Raw genomic sequence first — 20,185 nt, 5'->3', positions numbered from 1 at the left:
AAGGTCAAGTAAAAACCCAAACTGGTCCATGCATCAATACCGGTGTATATAGTATACTCTACTACTACCTACAGGGACTTCAGAAAGTATTCACAACCTTTTACTTTTTCCCAATGTCGGCACTAAAGTAATACTGCAAAACATGGCAAAGCTTAACTTTTTATCCTGAATACAAAGTTTTATGTTTGGGTAAATCCAATAGAACACATTACTGAGTACCACTCTCCATATTTTCAAGCCTAGTGGTGGCTGCGTCACGTTATGGGTATGCTTGTAATTGAAAAGGTCTGGGGAGTTTTTCAGGACAAAAATGGGGCTAAGCACAGGCAAAATCCTGGAGGAAAACCTGGTTGTCTGCTTTCCACCAGGCACTGGGAGATTTAATTCACCTTTCAGCAGGATAACAACCTAAAACAAGGCCGAATCTACACTATGGTTACTTAACCAAGACAGTGAATGTTGCTGAGTTACTTTTGACTTCAATCTACTTAAATTGATGGCAAGACCTAAAAAATGGTTGTCTAGCAATGATCAACAACCAATTTGACAGCGCTTGAAGAATTTTGAAAATAATGATTGGCAAATGTGGCACAATCCAGGTGTGAATAGCGCATAATGAGTTAGCCAGAAAGACTCACAGCTGTAATTGCTGCCAAAGCTAGTAATACAACGTGTTGACTCAGGGGTGCGATTACTTGTGTAAATGAGTTTTCTGTATTTCATGTTCAATACATTTGCAAAAATGTCTAAAAACATGTTTTAAATTTGTCATTATAGGGTTTTGTGTGTAGTTTGGTGAAGGGAATAAGCATGTCTTAAATCAATTTTGAAAATGGGCTGTAAACCACGAATAAGTCGAGGGGTATGAATACTTGTGTAACTTTGAGCTGGATTGCCTGTCTTTGCCATTATCTTCATTTTTGCTCATTAGCATATTTAGCTAGCAGTCTCTGGAAATTCTCTAAAATGGGTTCAATGGGCTTTTTTTTTCTTCATTTCTAGCTCCCCTTGTGTACTAAGATGGTAATACTGTAAATCCCGGAATGAGGACGATATGAACATCTGGATACACCCTAGTCACTAGAGCAGAAAGGGAAAATGTTGCTTAACAGTCCCCAATATAGCACATGTTCATCCGGGGTGAAAGCTGTATCAATGTGGGGTCTACACTTTATTTACTGCAATATCTGTATTGTGTGTCTCTCTCTCGATAGTGACCTTTTGTCTCCTCCATCTCCAGCCCTGTCAGACCATCTATCAGGTGTTCCACGATGCTGTCAGCCGTTTGATCCAGTATGGAGTTCTGTATGTGGCAGAGGTGAGTTTTACATGACAAGGAATGCTGTCCGGGCTGCAAAAATGCCAAAAACAAGTTCTTCAGGCTCAAATGAAATCTTGATTTGAAAATGCTTATATTAACTGAATTTTCTAGCAAATGTTCTGAACCGTGTGTGCAAGCACGTTTGTGTTATTGTGTGTGTCCGTGTATTCATCTAGGAGGACCAGGAGGAGCTGACCCCCAGCCCCACCGAGGAGCCATGGCCTAAGAAGTTCCCTGAGCCCCTGTCGTGGAGGAGTGATGAGGAGGACGAGGACAGCGACTTTGCAGAGGAGCAGAGGGACCGCTACCTCAAAGTAAGCCAGCCACACTGACCTTTGGAAAACAATCACCACAGACAGTTAGCTTGGATGTCCAAAATGACACTTTTTTTTCCTATGTAGTTCAATCAAAGGTAGTACAATAGGTAACTGACAAAATAAAGGATATACCAATATAAGTTTCTTATTAGGGTGTTGGACCACCATAAACTGCCAGAACAGCTTCAGTGCACCTTGGCATAAATTCTACAAGTATCTGGAACTCTATTGGATGGATGCAACTCCTCCATTCTTCCAAGATAAAGTCCATCATTTGGTGTATTCTTGATGGTGGTGGAAAACGTAGTCTCATGCACCGTTCCAGGATCTCACGTCTTCAATTGGGTCGAGATCTGGTGACTGAGACACACAATAAAAATAATCTGTCCTTGTTTGCAACACTCCCTATGGAGTTCCAAATTGCTTATGGGAGCAACATTGGAACAAGAACTGTTTGCCGGGAGCTTCATGAAATGGGTTTCCATGGCTGAGCACAAGCATAAGATCACCATGCGCAATGCCAAGCGTCAACTGGAGTTGTGTAGAAATGATTTGCCGAGATCGGTGTGGAAGAACTTGACTGGCCTGCACAGAGCCCTGACCTCAACTCCATCGAACACCTCTGGGATGAATTGGAAGGCTGGCTGCGAGCCAGGCCTAATCGCCCAACATCAGTGCCCAACCTCACTAATGCTCTTGTGACTGAATGGATGCAAGTCTCTGCAGCAATGTTCCAACATCTAGTAGAAAGCCTTCCCAGAAGAATGGAGGCTGTTGTAGCCGCAAAATCGGACCAACTTCATATTAATGCTTTTGGAATAAGATGTTTGAGCAGGTGTCCACATACTTATGTCCATGTGGTGTATGTGTTGCATTTTATATTTTTGATATAGCATATTTTATTTTTACTGAGTTACAGTTCATATGAGGAAATTCTTCTATGAAAGAAATTCTTTACATTTTAGTCATTTAGCAGACGCTCCTATCCAGAGCGACATACAATAGTGAGTACATACACAATACTTTTTTGGTATTGGTCCCCCGTGGGAATCGAACCACCAACCCTGCCGCTGCAAGCGCCATGCTCTACCAACTGAGCTACACAGGATCACTAGGCTTTAATATATGGATTTCACATGACTGGAAATGGATATGCATCTGTTGGTCACAGATACCTTAAAGAAAAATGTCCCTCAGGATCTCGTCACGGTATTTTTGCGTGTTCAAATTGATATCGATAAAATGCAATTGTGTTCATTGTCCGTAGTTTATACCTGCCCATACCATAATCCCACTGCCACCATTGGTGCACTCTGTTCACAACACTGACATAGGCAAACCGCTCGTCCACACGACACCATACACGTGGACAATTGTACATTAATCTGCTGCCGGCAAAGTATCTGCCCAGTAGCTGCCGCAGTGCTAATATTTTATTTATTATATTTTTATGTATTTTTACATGCAAAAATTTATGATGACTTTTCAGCCAGCTGAATAAGAAGTGATAAACAAATCTCAAGTTCAGTTAAATCAAAGCTACCGGAGAGAAGATGTGCATTTTATCTGTGGCCAATGACCTTGAGGCTTCTTGGGTGGGGCAGTACTTATGTAACTCTATGGCAGCACCCAAGAGGGCTAAAGCTGCCAGGACCTCCCAGTATGTGCTGCAGTCGCACACTGTCCTTCACTCACCCGCCTGAAGCCCTTGAGCATGCTCCAATTCCGCGCATTCTATCACGCACAACTTGAGAAAATTGAGGGCTAGCCCCTCCGTAACAGCACCAAAAGAGACTGAAATAGCTGAATACGGGAGTTGCCTTTCTCAAAGAAAATGTACCAAAACGTCAATACAACTGGGAAGCGGCCACTTGCCCTGAATGACGCGTCGGCGCTGAGCTGTCGGCTCTCACTCACTCTATCTAGCTAATGTGTTTTTAGTTCCTACTTCTTCAGGTGGTAAATAGCCTAGGCCTATGTGCACAAAAAAAGATGCAGGCAAATTAATCTCTAAAGAGCCAAAAAGAAATCGGATCCTTCTGGATCCTATTTTGACATGTTACACATCAGTCATGCTTTCCCTGATCATGTTAGCTCAAATATCCAACTTCTTTCTTGTCTTACTACTAAATGGCACTGGAAAAAGTTAGTCTAGAGCCCTGACGATAATAGGAAGTAACTGCTGTATCGTTATCGAGCAAAATGTGTCAATTTATTGTGATATTACTTTTTATCCATATCGAATAGGATGCAGCCAGTTTCTTATTCTGCAATTATACCTTGACTTAAACACTCTTACATTACAAACGCATACTACATACACCCTTACACACGCTGATATTGCCTATACCTTTATGTACCAGGTCCAGTGTTTGTGCTGCTGTTTTGTCCACAACAATCCTGAGCTGTGTCAAACTTTTAAAAAAGACATCTCTGACCAGTTGCTATGTGTGGTTGTGTTTTTGTGTGTCCACAGGTGAGCCTGGCCCCTGAGCACCAGGAGTTCTTTGTCTTCCTGCAGCGTCTCCTCAGCCCTGTACTGGAGGCCTACAGTGGGGCAGCCATCTTTGTCCACAGCCTGAGCCAGCCCATGGCCGAGCCCGAGTACACGCAGCAGCTCTTCCGATACCTGCTCACACGCACTGAGAAGGGAGTGGCCGCCTATGGTACGAACCGTTGTTAGACATTTTTATTTTCTGTACTGCGGCTTTTACTAGATAAAGACTTCGAGGAGCTCTGCAAATCGTAAACTGTAATGCTGCCTAATATCACCTTTTTTATTCTAATGTTCTGACCTGGGGCCATAAGTATGAAGCTTCTCAGAGTAGGAGTGCTGATCTAGAGTCAGCGCCCAACATCCATGTACTCTAATTCATTGTCATCTAAAAGTCTAAACTGATCCCAAAATTGGCACTACTGAGACTACTACATACAGCCCCCGAGGTTGATCATCTTAGTCAGGACAAACAACCCGAAATAAGATTCTCTCTCCTCTTCTCTTAGGTGAAAGTGCGACACACTACCTCGTGAAGAACACCGTGAGAACGTTTAAGGAACTTGGGGTGAGAGACCGCTAAATTCTAGCATGTAGCATCTATCCTCTCTCTGTTTTGATAGTTCTGAAGACTGTCTTCTGTTAGTCAACTTCTGAAAAGATCTATGCACAAAACTCAGTGGTGGCTCACTGCAGAACAAACTGCTGATATTCTAATCTAAATTCCAAAAAGCTTTTCAAATGTATTTTTTTGTCTCTGGTGTTCTCTAATTTAAATGGCTGCAGGTCCTGAAGGAGAGGCGGGAGAACCGTGTGTCATTGGTGGAGCTGAGCAGCACCTTCCTACCTCAGGCGAATCGGAACAAGCTCCTGCATTACATCCTGGGCTTCACCCTCCTGTGACCTACAACCTTCCCACCGAGCTCCACCCACCCTGTCTCCCCTCCACAAGGGCTTTTACTGGCTAGTTCTAACCAATCAGAGGTGCTACTCTATGGAAAGCTTTACCAGGAAGTGCCTTTCGTGAAACCACTATTAGCCAGAAGAGACTTGAAATCAGTCTTCCTCCTCCAGTTGAGACCCTTCCACCTGTAGAACTGTGCAGCTAGATTGAAAGGAAAAAAAACAAAACTATCCCTCATTTGACTCTATAATCGTTCTTCAGTGAAAGTCAGTTTTTAATTGGATTGGTCTTTTAACTATAGGAATACGGATTCATTAACTGTATGAATACTTACTCATCTTCGTTGGACTAATCATATTGTTTTTCTCTCAGTCCTGTAAATGAATCTCATCTTTACAAACACAAAAAACAATGCCTTTGGTGTAAAAAAAAAAAAAATGTAGAGGTTATGGGCATTTCTTGGCACCAGAATGCATGTAGAAAATTTGCTCATTGCTAGGCCCCTATCCATACGTTAGAAACTGAAACCACATATTAGAAACGGACATAATGAAGACTATAAAAATAATAATAAAAAAGCATGCAAGTCGAACTCACTATGTACAAGTGTTACTCATCTCAAGTTTAGTCCATGGGCAGATCTACAGTGAGCAGGCAGCCCATGGTTCTGTAGACCTCTAAAGACATTAATTAACCTCATGTGTTGTTATTTTTCTATGTTTTATGAACGAAAGGGCATTCTGGTGCAACCCACCACATGAAACTTGCCCTTTGTGCTACCTTGAACATGGGCCACTCGCTTTGATGTCTGACAATCGGCAGACTCGTCGCGCTACCTTTTTTTCTGACTGAATTGGCAACTGTGGCTCAGATTCCAAGGCACTTGCCGCTGTTAAAACATGAATTCCTGGTGTTAAAACCTAGTTGTATGATTTCCATAGCCATTTGGAACAGCAATGTAGCTAGATGTAAAACATTTTGTTAGGGTTTTACATCTGCCGAAATGGAATTATAATTTCTCAATGTGTAACTAAAGCAGAGAGCTGAGATTAACAAACATTAATTGCTGCACAATATTTAAAAAAAAATAAATAAAAAAAAACATTTAAAAAATACTCTTCCCGAGAGTCATGAAGCGTTACGATACCTTGCAAAATCCAGCACTTCCTCTTCATGCACGAGAGTATGTAGTATAGTTTAGGTATTAAAACTGTAGTCCCGCAGAGGTTACAGTACAGCCAAGTAGGACATTGCAGTGCTGGCACCCTTTTACAAAATGATTCAAATGTAATAACTGATTATAGTGTTGCTAAAACAACACGCGTTTGTATATTGCTAAATGTACTTGGAAGCCTTAAATACCATACAAGGCTCTTGCAATGCATACTTTGACTTTGTCGTGAATCATTTTTGGGTACGGGGGGGGTGGGGGGGATCCGATTTGTGCGTTTACCCAACATCTACATGAATGTTAAGCATCAGAGAACATACACTTCCTCAAACCTGGCATACGAGTTACATAAGGCATAAGATCAGCATAGCAAGCCTTTTATTTTCTATGAACTTATCTATGGTCTCCCGCTTTATCTTCCTTGGAGTAGGTGGGATGGGAAACTACTCTGTCAATTTGACGTGTTCTTACTCGTAAAGAACGTACTGTAGATTAACTTTACTTAGGGCAACTTGGTTACTCACATGGTTGCCTCCACGCACAACTTCCAGACACGGTTCTGTCGTTAGCATAGTCACAGGAGGACCTTTTTGGTTATGAACAGTAAATACCTGACGAATGTGTAATTCGGTTCATCAAACCAGCTAACTGGTCCTCCTGAAGATAGCAAGTTAGATGGGAGGTATTGACTTAGGTGTGTGTGTGCCCTATAGCTAGCTTTGCACGCTGGAATAGGTTATTTTTAGTCACTTCAAAGAAAAGATCTGTCTCCCTTTTTTTTTTTTGCTTTTTAGCCTCACGTAAAGCCGCAAAGCTTTAGCTAGTTAGGATAGAGGGACTATTGATGTACCGACTCCATTTCTCCTGGTTGTCTTTGGTATGGAGCGTGACCCTAATAATCCATCAGCTGCACAAGTATGTGTTGACCCTTCTCGTTGTGGACTAGCCTCTCTGGCTGGGTAATAGGGCCCCGTTCTTAAGACTTTTAGAAATGCATCCCTCCTGTCTTTAACATCTCTGATCTGTGAAAGCAAGGTTTCTACTGTACTGTTACTGTCTGATCCATCCTTGCCAAGGAAGGAAAGAAGGAATGATGCATGTTCTAGATGTATATGAACAGGGCCCAACTCCCTGTCTGGTAATATTGGGTCTCTGAGGTGTTGGGGTTGTTCATGCCGATATGCAGCACAAGCTAGTTTGAAAATGAAGGTTGGAGGTAACGGGAGCAGAGGGAAAGCCAATGAAAGTGCAAGGGATGGCTGTGACGACACAAACGTTGAAAAAGATGAACTAGAGGGATGACAAAACAGAACGTCTCAAGACCAGTCTCGTTTACACTTGCTACCAATTTTTGATTTGAAGAAATATACTAATTTGGTGTTTGGGGTATGGTGTTAAGGTGGAGAAATATGGGTTTGTGTATAATCCCTATTGTGGTATTATTTATTAATTTGGCAATCATGGTCTGCAAAGGCACGTTGATATGTAACGCATCAAAATGAGTTTCAATGCATTAAGCTTAGCTTGAGTCAGTCAAATTGTAGCAGATTCCATTTCCCTCTATTTATAGTGTAAAACTGTTTAGATTAAACACTGGAACTCTGCGTTGGTGTCGGTTGTTTAAAAATGTTGGCGCTGAATCTGAATGCAACTCTGCATTATGATATGGACTGTCATTTTCCATTTGAATTGCACGTCTTTAGTATTCATTAGGACAGAGTTGACACCATTGAATAGCAGAGGCTCGCAAGGGGAGTTGAATGAGCACCGAGTATCAAATCCTCATTTTGAAACTTGGTGTTGCCATGGCCTGGATGTTTCTTTTGGGAACCACACATGGGGAAATACACTTTTGTAGCAACTTGTTTGCTAGGTGCCACACGGTACCTATTGTATGTGTATTGAATGGGGACACCGGTGTGCAGTGCACACTATAAGAACACAATCACAGCTAACGATCTACTCTCTTGGTACAGACTGTCGCTCCGAGAGCCCAGTATTTAAAGCAATAATAAACCCAGATTCTGTAAGTTAATCAAACTCACCCCTGTGGCATGCCCAAGTCGAGACGAGGCTTTGTGCTTGTATCCGCTGGTCGCCATCAATTTCATAGGTACCTAAATGTGAACTCTATACTTAACCTGAGAAATGTAGACTAGTGTGTGTGTGTGAATACTTTATTTGAAGAGAATGATAGTAGTTTGAGTAGGAAACCATGTTGGGTTTGTTACTTCTGTATCTTACCTCCCCCCCCCAAAAAAAATATATATAGTTGATGTGTTAATTGTAAGACTCTCGATCGATCAGCGCACAAACATGTTTAGTTTTGGCACATCTGGATGGTGGTTGAATCATGTCACGAATGTGGGCAACATGTTGATGCCAAAAGGATGCATACAAGCGACATTAACCTGTTGTAGACAATAAACCTTAACTGTATTCTTTGAGCATGATGCCTTTTAATACACTGTAGAGTTTGTTTTGTTTTTTGGTGTATGTTGTGCATGTTAGCTGAGGCCCATGTAGCATGGCCACTAAAAGAACTCACCGTAAGAGTAGTAACTCGTTTAAAAAAAAGAAAGTCATTATTTTCTTACACGAACACAAGTTTACCATAGTCACCAGCTACTAAAAAACAAATGTCACTCTTTATGTTTCTGCTTCCATAGAACAAAAACAATATTCAAGCACAGTTGTCAGCACATTTTTTTTGTTTTGTTTTTAAATAAATTAATGATTAACAATGCAGCTTTGTCTTGTCATTTTTGAAAGGAATGATGATCAATCACAAAAATTGTGGTGATACATTCATGCCTCTGCGTTTTGAAAAGAGAAATTGCCTTTTGTCCATGACATTTGTAATCAGTTTACATTACTGTGTGGGAAAAGTCCCTTAATGAGATCCTTTTATGTGAGATGAAGACAATACTCAGACGTGCCAAGCCTGTATTTTTATATGAGGGGAAGTCGCTTAAATGACAATGTAACATTTGGATTTCTACAGAATATTATGACATTAACAGATGAGTAATAAACCAATATTTTTTCCATAAATATATCCTGATCAGAACCTCTCACTTCTGGATTTGTTCTATCACTCCTGGACTGTAATGCAGTACTCTTTGGACTCCGACTGCACTAGAAAGAATACAATAGTTTCAAAACTCAGCAAGGTTCCTCCTGACACGATCTCTAGAGGTTAGACCATGGAAACCATACACTTAGACAACTTCAACTTTTGTATCTGTCCTATTAGGGCGTCTGAGAGCACAGGCCGCACCATTCAAGCCATCTCCATAGACGGCTTGGTTGTTTGGCAACAAAACCGACACAGGGTTGGCTTACATCAGGGATGGGCAACGCCCAGTCCTCGGGGGGCCTCACCTTGAGAGAAAAACATTTTAAGTTATTCTACACATTTTGCCAAGGGGTGTAGAGATGTGCTTTTTTTATGCTATCTGAATGAGTGAATCATTGGGGTCCCCACAGTTGGTATTTCGACCATGATTACTAGTTTAGATTTACCAATCTAAAAAATATATTTTTTAAGGGCTTGCAGACATTGGGTAATTGAGTGACTGACATACAAAGTTTTTAAACTGCTGATGTGCAACCACATTTTGAAATTGTACCTTTTGTACTCTACTTTTCAAACTCTCAACAGTAAATTATGACTAGACTGTTCCAAAATAGAAATTAATCTGTGGACCTTCAGTACGGGAATCTTGAACCAAATATTGTATCATTTGTGGTCACTAGATGGTGATATAGTTTAACCTAAATTTTCCAGTCTGATTGAAACCAGCTGTGAATTACTGGGGCGGGAGGTATTACTGAGTCTCTGGGATAACTATCCATTGTCCTTTCATGAGAAGGTCTCCATTACAGTGGAAGTCACGTTGGTGCACCCAATAGGGCTTCAGCAGCTGAGGCAGTTCCTCCTAACTGGGCCATCCCTTTTTTTCCACTGCTGCACTGTCTGCAGATGGGGTCTCGTTGCAGAGGAGCAACAATCTGCTGCAGTTTGGACTGAGATGCAGGTAGGCTGTCCCTTATTGCATTAATAGACACCTGTACCTCACCCTCTAGACATTGCTCCTCCTCTGATAATGGATGTTTAATTGGGGCCCTGGAGAGTGCATCTGCTGTGATCAGTGCCTTCCCTGGCACATACACCATCTTGTAGGTGAACCTCAGTAATCTGAGGGGGAAGCGCAGAACTCTGGGAGGCAAGTCTCAAGATTTTGTCAAACGCCACCTGTTGCATGTGACCCCATGACCAGTCATTCTCTTTGGCTAGTAAGTATCTCAGGGGTTTGGTTGTATCTGAAAACTGTGGGAGGAACTTACACATATGTGGCCATGCCTAAGAAGTTCCTGACTTCAGCCACATTCTGGGGATATCTGTGATGGAGCTGTTCTTCTCCGGGTCTGGCTCTATTCCAGCTGCACTGATTTTGTGTCCCAAGAACAATACCTCTGACTGTGCAAAAGTGCATTTTTTTTTTAGTGTCAGGCCAGTCTCCCGGCGTCGGGTCAGAACTGATGTGAGCCTTACATCGTGTTCTGCTCTGTCCCTTCCGCACACGAGCACATCGTCCGCGTGGACTATGACGCCACTCAGCCCATCCAACAGCTGGGACGTGCGTCTTTGGAAATGCTCAGGACCGGAAGCGATTCCAAATGCAAAACATTAAAACGGTAACGGCCAAACGGTGTTTTAAACGTTGTGAGCGCCCTACTCTCTGATGACAGCGGTATCTGCCAGAAACCTGAGCGGGCATCCAGCTTTGTGAAGACTTGTGAGACATTTTTATTATAATTCTATAGTATATAATAGGGGGCACTTTGATTCATGTTTGGCATGACAATAAATTAAAATGCCAGGGAGGAGTTATTGTGACAGTTGGAATCAAAGTGTTGATGTGTTTCCTAGGGGACCCTGTAATCTTATGCTACATTCAATGTTTTCTTTTCGCTACTTCATGTAGCTAACATTCATGCTTCACATATTCCTCTTTGATTTAGAAGATACTGTAGCACAAAAAGCATCCAGATGTAGGTTTACACCATCACTGGTATTATCAGGTTGTATAGCTAGTTACGTTTGCTCAGACTCAGTACATTTATTAGCTAGATAACGATTAGCAGCTAACAATATTTAGGCCCAATTTACAAAAAAAAAAAGACTAACTGTTTGAAGATGTAAAACACAAACTAATAATGAAATTATTGGATTTATATTAATTAAAGAAGCAAAGTGATCAACATTGCATTGACCATACACACACACTCAACGCAAGTATCTGCATTATTGACGGGGGCGGGGCTAGGTCTGTGTGGAAAGCAGTGCGGAGAGAGATGACTCAAGTAGCGAAGTAAAAAATAAACATTCCACACGGCGTATCACATTTAACAAACCAAACATTCAAATACCATCATAGATGGTAAATTAAAAACCCAAACCAGTTTGTGCATCAATACTGGTATATCGTAAAATACTGTATACCGCCCAGCCCTACGACACCGGTAGCAGGCTAGCTAGGACACTGGTAGAGTGTCATTGTAAGAAAAAATAAATTGTTCTTAACTGACTTGCCTAGTTAAATAAAGCTTACATTTTTAAAAATGAAATAAAGATGGGGATGAATGACACTGGCAGCTAGACAGTGTCCTTTGCCCACGCTGAACACTGCTTTCCTGCAGTTCTAGGTCTGTGTCCCAAGGATCCCGGATAACAAGGACATCACATATTACATCGCTTCCTCACAGTTTTAAAAGCCTGGTAAATCTGTCACATCTGCTATCCAACGCACCAACAGATTACACATACATTTTGTGCTAAAACATTGCACATTCATTTTACTACAGTAACTACGTTTCCATCCAGTTTTTATGCGAACAAAGTCTTACCGTACACACACAATCACGACAGCTGTGATGGAAAAAGGACGTTTCAGTAAATGTGTATAAATGCGACAGAATTTGTTTGTTCAACATGGAGGTATCTTTTTATGCCTGTAAAATTAGTTATGCAAAAATGGATACAATAACCATCGTAAAGTAAACTTGGAGTCACTCGATGATATCGTGTGTGTGTGGTCCTCCCACTACGACTCGGGAAACTTTGCAGTTTATTAAGATACTTATGAAGTCATTTATGATGAACTTCACAGGGTGGGGAAAGTGCACAGTGATCTTGATACTCCTTTCCTATACATTTGGAGGGTCTGATTCTGGTGACATGATGATCCATGCTTGACTGCCGTTTGATAAATAAACATATTCTCAGTCTTATCCTTAATAATCTCATGTAGACTAGCCTACCCGCACAGCCTACCGCGCTGTATCTGCGAGCTGTTAGCTTGAACGCACGTACCAAGACTAGAATAGGCACGTTTCCAGATTCAGGAATGGCCACATGCAGGAATTGCGGGCCTCAATCAGACACTATTGGACTTCACTGCAGCCAGGTGTGGAAAACTGTCATACTTGAGTAAAAGTAAAGATACCTTAATAGAAAATGACTAAAGTAAAAGTCACCCAGTAAAATTATACTTGAGTAAAAGTCTGAAGGTATTTGGTTTAAAATATACTTAAGTATCAAAAGTAAAAGTATAAATAATTTCAAATTCCTTATTAAGCAAACCAGGTGGCACCAATTTATTTTATTTACGGGTACACTCCAACATTTCAGATATAATTTACAAACGAAGCATGTGTGTTTTTAGTGAGTCAGCCAGATCAGAGGCAGTAGGGATGACAGGGGATGTTGACTAGTGTGTGAATTGGACTGTTTTCCTGTCCTGCTAAGCATTAAAAATGTAACAAGTACTTCTGGGTGTCAAGGAAAATGTATGGAGTAAAAAGTACAATATTTTCTTAAGGAATGTAGTGGAGTAAAAGTAAAAATTGTCAAAAATATAAAGTACAGATACCTAAAAAAAAAACTTCCTTTAAAGTATTTTTACTTAAGTACTTAACAACCCTGACTGCAACCTCTATAAACCCATCTTTCTCGTGTGTGTAGTGCACCGACCGAAATTATATACCTGGAGATCAAAATCAAATCAAATTTATTTATATAGCCCTTCGTACATCAGCTGATATCTCAAAGTGCTGTACAGAAACCCAGCCTAAAACCCCAAACAGCAAGCAATGCAGGTGTAGAAGCACGGTGGCTAGGAAAAACTCCCTAGAAAGGCCAAAACCTAGGAAGAAACCTAGAGAGGAACCAGGCTATGTGGGGTGGCCAGTCCTCTTCTGGCTGTGCCGGGTGGAGATTATAACAGAACATGGCCAAGATGTTCAAATGTTCATAAATGACCAGCATGGTCGAATAATAATAAGGCAGAACAGTTGAAACTGGAGCAGCAGCACAGTCAGGTGGAAGTTGAAACTGGAGCAGCAGCATGGCCAGGTGGACTGGGGACAGCAAGGAGTCATCATGTCAGGTAGTCCTGGGGCATGGTCCTAGGGCTCAGGTCAGTTGAAACTGGAACAGCAGCATGGCCAGGTGGACTGGGGACAGCAAGGAGTCATCATGTCAGGTAGTCCTGGAGCTCAGGTCCTAGGGCTCAGGTCCTCCGAGAGAGAGAAAGAAAGAGAGAAGGAGAGAATTAGAGAACGCGCACTTAGATTCACACAGGACACCGAATAGGACAGGAGAAGTACTCCAGATATAACAAACTGACCCCAGCCCCCCCGACACAAACTACTGCAGCATAAATACTGGAGGCTGAGACAGGAGGGGTCAGGAGACACTGTGGCCCCATCCGAGGTCACCCCGGACAGGGCCAAACAGGAAGGATATAACCCCACCCACTTTGCCAAAGCACAGCCCCCACACCACTAGAGGGATATCTTCAACCACCAACTTACCATCCTGAGACAAGGCTGAGTATAGCCCACAAAGATCTCTGCCACGGCACAACCCAAGGGGGGCGCCAACCCAGACAGGATGACCACAACAGTGAATCAACCCACTCAGGTGACGCACCCCCTCCAGGGACGGCATGAGAGAGCCCCAGTAAGCCAGTGACCCAGCCCCTGTAATAGGGTTAGAGGCAGAGAATCCCAGTGGAAAGAGGGGAACCGGCCAGGCAGAGACAGCAAGGGCGGTTCGTTGCTCCAGAGCCTTTCCGTTCACCTTCCCACTCCTGGGCCAGACTACACTCAATCATATGACCCACTGAAGAGATGAGTCTTCAGTAAAGACTTAAAGGTTGAGACCGAGTTTGCGTCTCTGACATGGGTAGGCAGACCGTTCCATAATAATGGAGCTCTATAGGAGAAGCCCTGCCTCCAGCTGTTTGCTTAGAAATTCTAGGGACAATTAGGAGGCCTGCGTCTTGTGACCGTAGCGTACGTGTAGGTATGTACGGCAGGACCAAATCAGAGAGATAGGTAGGAGCAAGCCCATGTAATCTTTGTAGGTTAGCAGTAAAACCTTGAAATCAGCCCTTGCTTTGACAGGAAGCCAGTGTAGAGAGGCTAGCACTGGAGTAATATGATCAAATTTTTTGGTTCTAGTCAGGATTCTAGCAGCCGTATTTAGCACTAACTGAAGTTTATTTAGTGCTTTATCCGGGTAGCCGGAAAATAGAGCATTGCAGTAGTCTAACCTAGAAGTGACAAAAGCATGGATTAATTTTTCTGCATCATTTTTGGACAGAAAGTTTCTGATTTTTGCAATGTTACGTAGATGGAAAAAAGATGTCCTTGAAATGGTCTTGATATGTTCTTCAAAAGAGAGATCAGGGTCCAGAGTAACGCCGAGGTCCTTCACAGTTTTATTTGAGACGACTGTACAACCATTAAGATTAATTGTCAGATTCAACAGAATATCTCTTTGTTTCTTGGGACCTAGAACAAGCATCTCTGTTTTGTCCGAGTTTAATAGTAGAAAGTTTGCAGCCATCCACTTCCTTATGTCTGAAACACATGCTTCTAGCGAGGGCAATTTTGGGGCTTCACCATGTTTCATTGAAATGTACAGCTGTGTGTCATCCGCATAGCAGTGAAAGTTTACATTATGTTTTCGAATAACATCCCCAAGAGGTAAAATATATAGTGAGAACAATAGTGGTCCTAAAACGGAACCTTGAGGAACACCGAAATTTACAGTTGATTTGTCAGAGGACAAACCATTCACAGAGACAAACTGATATCTTTCCGACAGATAAGATCTAAACCAGGCCAGAACTTGTCCGTGTAGACCAATTTGGGTTTCCAATCTCTCCAAAAGAATGTGGTGATCGATGGTATCAAAAGCGGCACTAAGGTCTAGGAGCACGAGGACAGATGCAGAGCCTCGGAGATATATCATTCCAAATGGGATTTAGAGAACTGTTAAGACTGCTACCCCACTCTATATTTAAAAAAAATAAAAACTTCCTTTAAAGTATTTTTACTTAAGTACTTAACAACCCTGACTGCAACCTCTATAAACCCATCTTTCTCGTGTGTGTAGTGCACCGACCGAAATTATATACCTGGAAATATATCATTCCAAATGGGATTTAGAGAACTGTTAAGACTGCTACCCCACTCTGTCCGATCCCTGCGTTTAACATCATCAACAACCTCATTTAAGCACCCCACATAGATCATCTAATGTCCAGATTCGATCAGCACAAAAACTGGAAATGGGTCGGTAGGAATTATTTGATTTATTAAGTACAATTTATTTATTCAGTATGATAGTTATTTGACCAAGATCATTAGCTAGCTGGCTATCTTAAATGTATTATTTATTCACCTAACTAGTTTGTTAGCTACTTAGCATCTCATCTGTGTATCCTTGTCTCCCAGACACATTTCTGTGATATCGCATTGACTGAATGGCATTTCGTACCCTGTACATGTTATGATTTTCATAATGTACATGTATAATACATGTATGACAATGTAGGGTATCTGACATATCTAACTCATTTTATTTAGACCCTGAGAGACTACCAACGAGCTGAAATAGATGTGCCTGTACCAGTTGAGGATGAGTTGGTTGTGCCTGTATCAGTGTCAGCAGTTGTGGATGAGTTGGTTGTGCCTGTATCGGCGTCAGCAGTTGTGGATGAGTTGGTTGTGTCTGTATCGGCGTCAGCAGTTGTGGATGAGTTGGTTGTGCCTGTATCGGCGTCAGCAGTTGAGGATGAGTTGGTTGTGCCTGTATCGGCGTCAGCAGTTGTGGATGAATTGGTTGTGCCTGTATCGGCGTCAGTAGTTGTGGATGAGTTGGTTGTGCCTGTATCGGCGTCAGCAGTTGTGGATGAATTGGTTGTGCCTGTATCGGCGTCAGTAGTTGTGGATGAGTTGGTTGTGCCTGTATCGGCGTCAGCAGTTGAGGATGAGTTGGTTGTGCCTGTATCGGCGTCAGCAGTTGTGGATGAGTTGGTTGTGTCTGTATCGGCGTCAGTAGTTGTGGATGAGTTGGTTGTGCCTGTATCGGCGTCAGCAGTTGAGGATGAGTTGGTTGTGCCTGTATCGGCGTCAGCAGTTGAGGATGAGTTGGTTGTGCCTGTATCGGCGTCAGCAGTTGTGGATGAATTGGTTGTGCCTGTATCGGCGTCAGTAGTTGTGGATGAGTTGGTTGTGCCTGTATCGGCGTCAGCAGTTGAGGATGAGTTGGTTGTGCCTGTATCGGCGTCAGCAGTTGTGGATGAATTGGTTGTGCCTGTATCGGCGTCAGTAGTTGTGGATGAGTTGGTTGTGCCTGTATCGGCGTCAGCAGTTGAGGATGAGTTGGTTGTGCCTGTATCGGCGTCAGCAGTTGAGGATGAGTTGGTTGTGCCTGTATCGGCGTCAGCAGTTGAGGATGAGTTGGTTGCAGATTCATCACCACCATCAACAACGCTGAAGAACCGTGGAACACAGTGTAAATGGAACCTACACCGCTCAAAAGGTAGGCTATTTCATAATGTGATTATGGTCAATAAAACAGTGTTGTATCTCTGTTTATTAATGCAAGACATTGTTTTAAACCCAAGCTGTAAATTCAACATTTTACCATAGCATTTACAAGTGAAGATACCAAATGCAGTGATATTGGCATCCACAAATAATCACGTTTGCGCTTTCACATTCACGGCCAAGTTGTCTCATTGAATATAATCCTCCTTTCTGTTATACAGTGGGGCAAAAAAGTATTTAGTCAGCCACCAAATGTGCAAGTACTCCCACTTGAAAAGATGAGAGAGGCCTGTAATTTTCATCATAGGTACACTTCAACTATGACAGACAAAATGAGAAAAAAAATCCAGAAAATCACATTGTAGGATTTTTAATGAATTTATCTGCAAATTATGGTGGAAGACAAGTATTTGGTCAATAACAAAAGTTTATCTCAATACTTTGTTATATACCCTTTGTTGGCAATGACAGAGGTCAAACGTTTTCTGTAAGTCTTCACAAGGTTTTCCCACACTGTTGCTGGTATTTTGGCCCATTCCTCCATGCATATCTCCTCTAGAGCAGTGATGTTTTGGGGCTGTTGCTGGACAATATGGACTTTCAACTCCCTCCAAAGATTTTCTATGGGGTTGAGATCTGGAGACTGGCTAGGCCACTCCAGGACCTTGAAATACTTCTTACGAAGCCACTCCTTCGTTGCCCGGGCGGTGTGTTTGGGATCATTGTCATATTGAAAGACCCAGCCACGTTTCATCTTCAATGCCCTTGCTGTTTTCACTCAAAATCTCACGATACATGGCCCCATTCATTCTTTCCTTTACACAGATCAGTCATCCTGGTCCCTTTGCAGAAAAACAGCCCCAAAGCATGATGTTTCCACCCCCATGCTTCACAGTAGGTATGGTGTTCTTTGGATGCAACTCAGCATTCTTTGTCCTCCAAACACGACGAGTTGGGTTTTTACCAAAAAGTTATATTTTGGTTTCATCTGACCATATGACATTCTCCCAATCTTCTTCTGGATCATCCAAATGCGCTCTAGCAAACTTCAGACGGGCCTGGACATGTACTGGCTTAAGCAGGGGGACACGTCTGGCACTGCAGGATTTGAGTCCCTGGCAGCGTGGTATGTTACTGATGGTAGGCTTTGTTACTTTGGTCCCAGCTCTCTGCAGGTCATTCACTAGGTCCCCCCGTGTGGTTCTGGGATTTTTGCTCACCGTTCTTGTGATCATTTTGACCCCACGGGGTGAGATCTTGCGTGGAACCCTAGATCGAGGGAGATTATCAGTGGTCTTGTATGTCTTCCATTTCCTAATAATTGCTCCCACAGTTGATTTCTTCAAACCAAGCTGCTTACCTACTGCAGATTCAGTCTCCCCAGCCTGGTGCAGGTCTACAATTTTGTTTCTGGTGTCCTTTGATAGCTCTTTGGTCTTGGCCATAGTGGAGTTTGGAGTGTGACTGTTTGAGGTTGTGGACAGGTGTCTTTTATACTGATAAGTTCAAACAGGTGCCATTTATACAGGTAACGAGTGGAGGACAGAGGAGCCTCTTAAAGAAGAAGTTACAGGTCTGTGAGAGCCAGAAATCTTGCTTGTTTGTAGGTGACCAAATACTTATTTTCCATTTATTATTTTGCATCCACTAATACTGTATCAATACATTGGAAACAACCTAAACATTCCAAAACGTATTTTCGGTCCAATAAGCCTCGTGGCTAATTAGCAATGACATTTTATGTTGACCAAATTCGACACTCATTGACCTTCATACAAAACCGCCTGGAAGACTTCAGTCTTAATATTATATAGTATTATATAATATAGTAATATGAAATGTAAAGGAACATTAATATTTACATTGCAACTTGCTTATGAACATGGACTTGGGGTGGTCCATGTTCCTGCCAGTAGCGCATGTACGCTATTGCCAGCACAATATGAGTATTGTGAATGAACTGTTTCACCAAGCACGCAAGTTATTCATTATTCTGTCCTAGATGTGTCACAGGTTTTGTTTCTTCATTGATACTCTCTTTTCCATCCTTCTCTCTAGTCCCCCATCAGCTGCATTGTGAGCAGAAGGGGAGTGCAAATATGAAGCAGGAGGACCCAGAGCCCATACCGTTTAGAGAGGAACAGGTCTCTGAAACCTCAGTGTTCTTATTCACGCCTTCCAGCGTGAAAAGTGAATCTGATAATGATCAAGACCCATCTTAGGCTTCACATCTTTACCAAACCCAAAGTGAAGAAAACCGAGAGAGTGACTGTCTACCCAACAACACAAGTGCAGAAATCAAAACAGAAGTTGATGGAGAGGACATCAGAGTATAGGAACCAACCGGTGACTCTCAGCCCCTCTGCAGCAAACCCAAAATGTTCTGCAGTAAAGAGTGAAAACGGGGATTGTGTTGATGGGGAGGCAAGTGGAGGATTTATCTCAAAACTAAAGCCACTCGAATCAATTCGGGCTAAGAAAGAACAAAGCTTCTAAATGTCTACCAATGGCAGGAAAACCAGTGAGCTGAAAGTGCCATTAGGATCTAACACACGGGAGAGACCCTACGTGCTATGTTTGCCAAAAAGGCTTTTGGACAGCATACACTTTACAAGCAAATGGAATTATTCACACAGAGGAGAAATCGTTTCAATGCGAAGACTGTGGGAAATGTTTCAGCAGTAAGGGAAAACTGAAGAAACATGTTAAGATTCACACTGGGGAGGTGAGATACAAATCAGAGAGAAAATATACCTGTCCCGTATGAAGAAAAGGCATAAGCACAGCATTCGGGTTTAAAAATACATCAGAGAATTCACACAAGGGAGAAATCATTTCAGTGCCTGTTGTGTGGAAATGTTACCCATCAGCAAATTATCTTTAAAAAAAACACCAGCGCACTCGACATTTCGGTGCAATGATTGCGGCAAGCACTACTGCTGCAAAAGCGCCCTGAACATGCATTTAAGGATACACACGGGACAAAAATGTTATTGCGCAGAATGTGGCAAATAAAGTGCATTCAAAAAGTATTCAGACCCTTTGACTTTATCCACATTTTGTTACG

At 42.3% G+C, this 20,185-nt stretch overlaps 2 protein-coding genes across 2 annotated transcripts in view; both read left to right on the top strand.

Moving 5' to 3' along the window:
- gpam (glycerol-3-phosphate acyltransferase, mitochondrial) overlaps positions 1-8,953 on the top strand; it is a 40,904-nt gene extending 31,951 nt beyond the window's left edge. Inside the window, exons 17-21 of the mRNA XM_024386971.2 lie at positions 1,241-1,318; positions 1,498-1,635; positions 4,115-4,304; positions 4,642-4,700; positions 4,919-8,953. Of these exons, the coding sequence (XP_024242739.1) occupies positions 1,241-1,318; positions 1,498-1,635; positions 4,115-4,304; positions 4,642-4,700; positions 4,919-5,035 (582 nt within the window). The 3' untranslated portion in view covers positions 5,036-8,953. The remainder of the gene's footprint in view (positions 1-1,240; positions 1,319-1,497; positions 1,636-4,114; positions 4,305-4,641; positions 4,701-4,918) is intronic.
- Positions 8,954-12,205: 3,252 nt separating this feature from the next.
- LOC121840658 (flocculation protein FLO11-like) lies at positions 12,206-20,185 on the top strand. The gene is made up of 3 exons (XM_042305204.1): positions 12,206-12,211; positions 16,153-17,110; positions 19,177-20,185. Exons 1-3 carry the CDS (start codon positions 12,206-12,208, stop codon positions 19,338-19,340), a joined length of 1,128 nt encoding a protein of 375 aa, XP_042161138.1. The 3' UTR covers positions 19,341-20,185.

This window comes from Oncorhynchus tshawytscha, linkage group LG24, assembly GCF_018296145.1.
Source record: "Oncorhynchus tshawytscha isolate Ot180627B linkage group LG24, Otsh_v2.0, whole genome shotgun sequence".
Classification (NCBI taxonomy): domain Eukaryota; kingdom Metazoa; phylum Chordata; class Actinopteri; order Salmoniformes; family Salmonidae; genus Oncorhynchus; species Oncorhynchus tshawytscha.
Note: the sequence above shows the minus strand (reverse complement) of the source record. Positions and strands in the feature narration are given on the sequence as shown.

Excerpts from the sequence above, each read along its gene's own strand:
- LOC121840658 (XM_042305204.1), top strand. Across the intron at positions 17,111-19,176 it reads GAACCTACACCGCTCAAAAG|TCCCCCATCAGCTGCATTGT; the intron begins GTAGGCTATTTC and ends CCTTCTCTCTAG.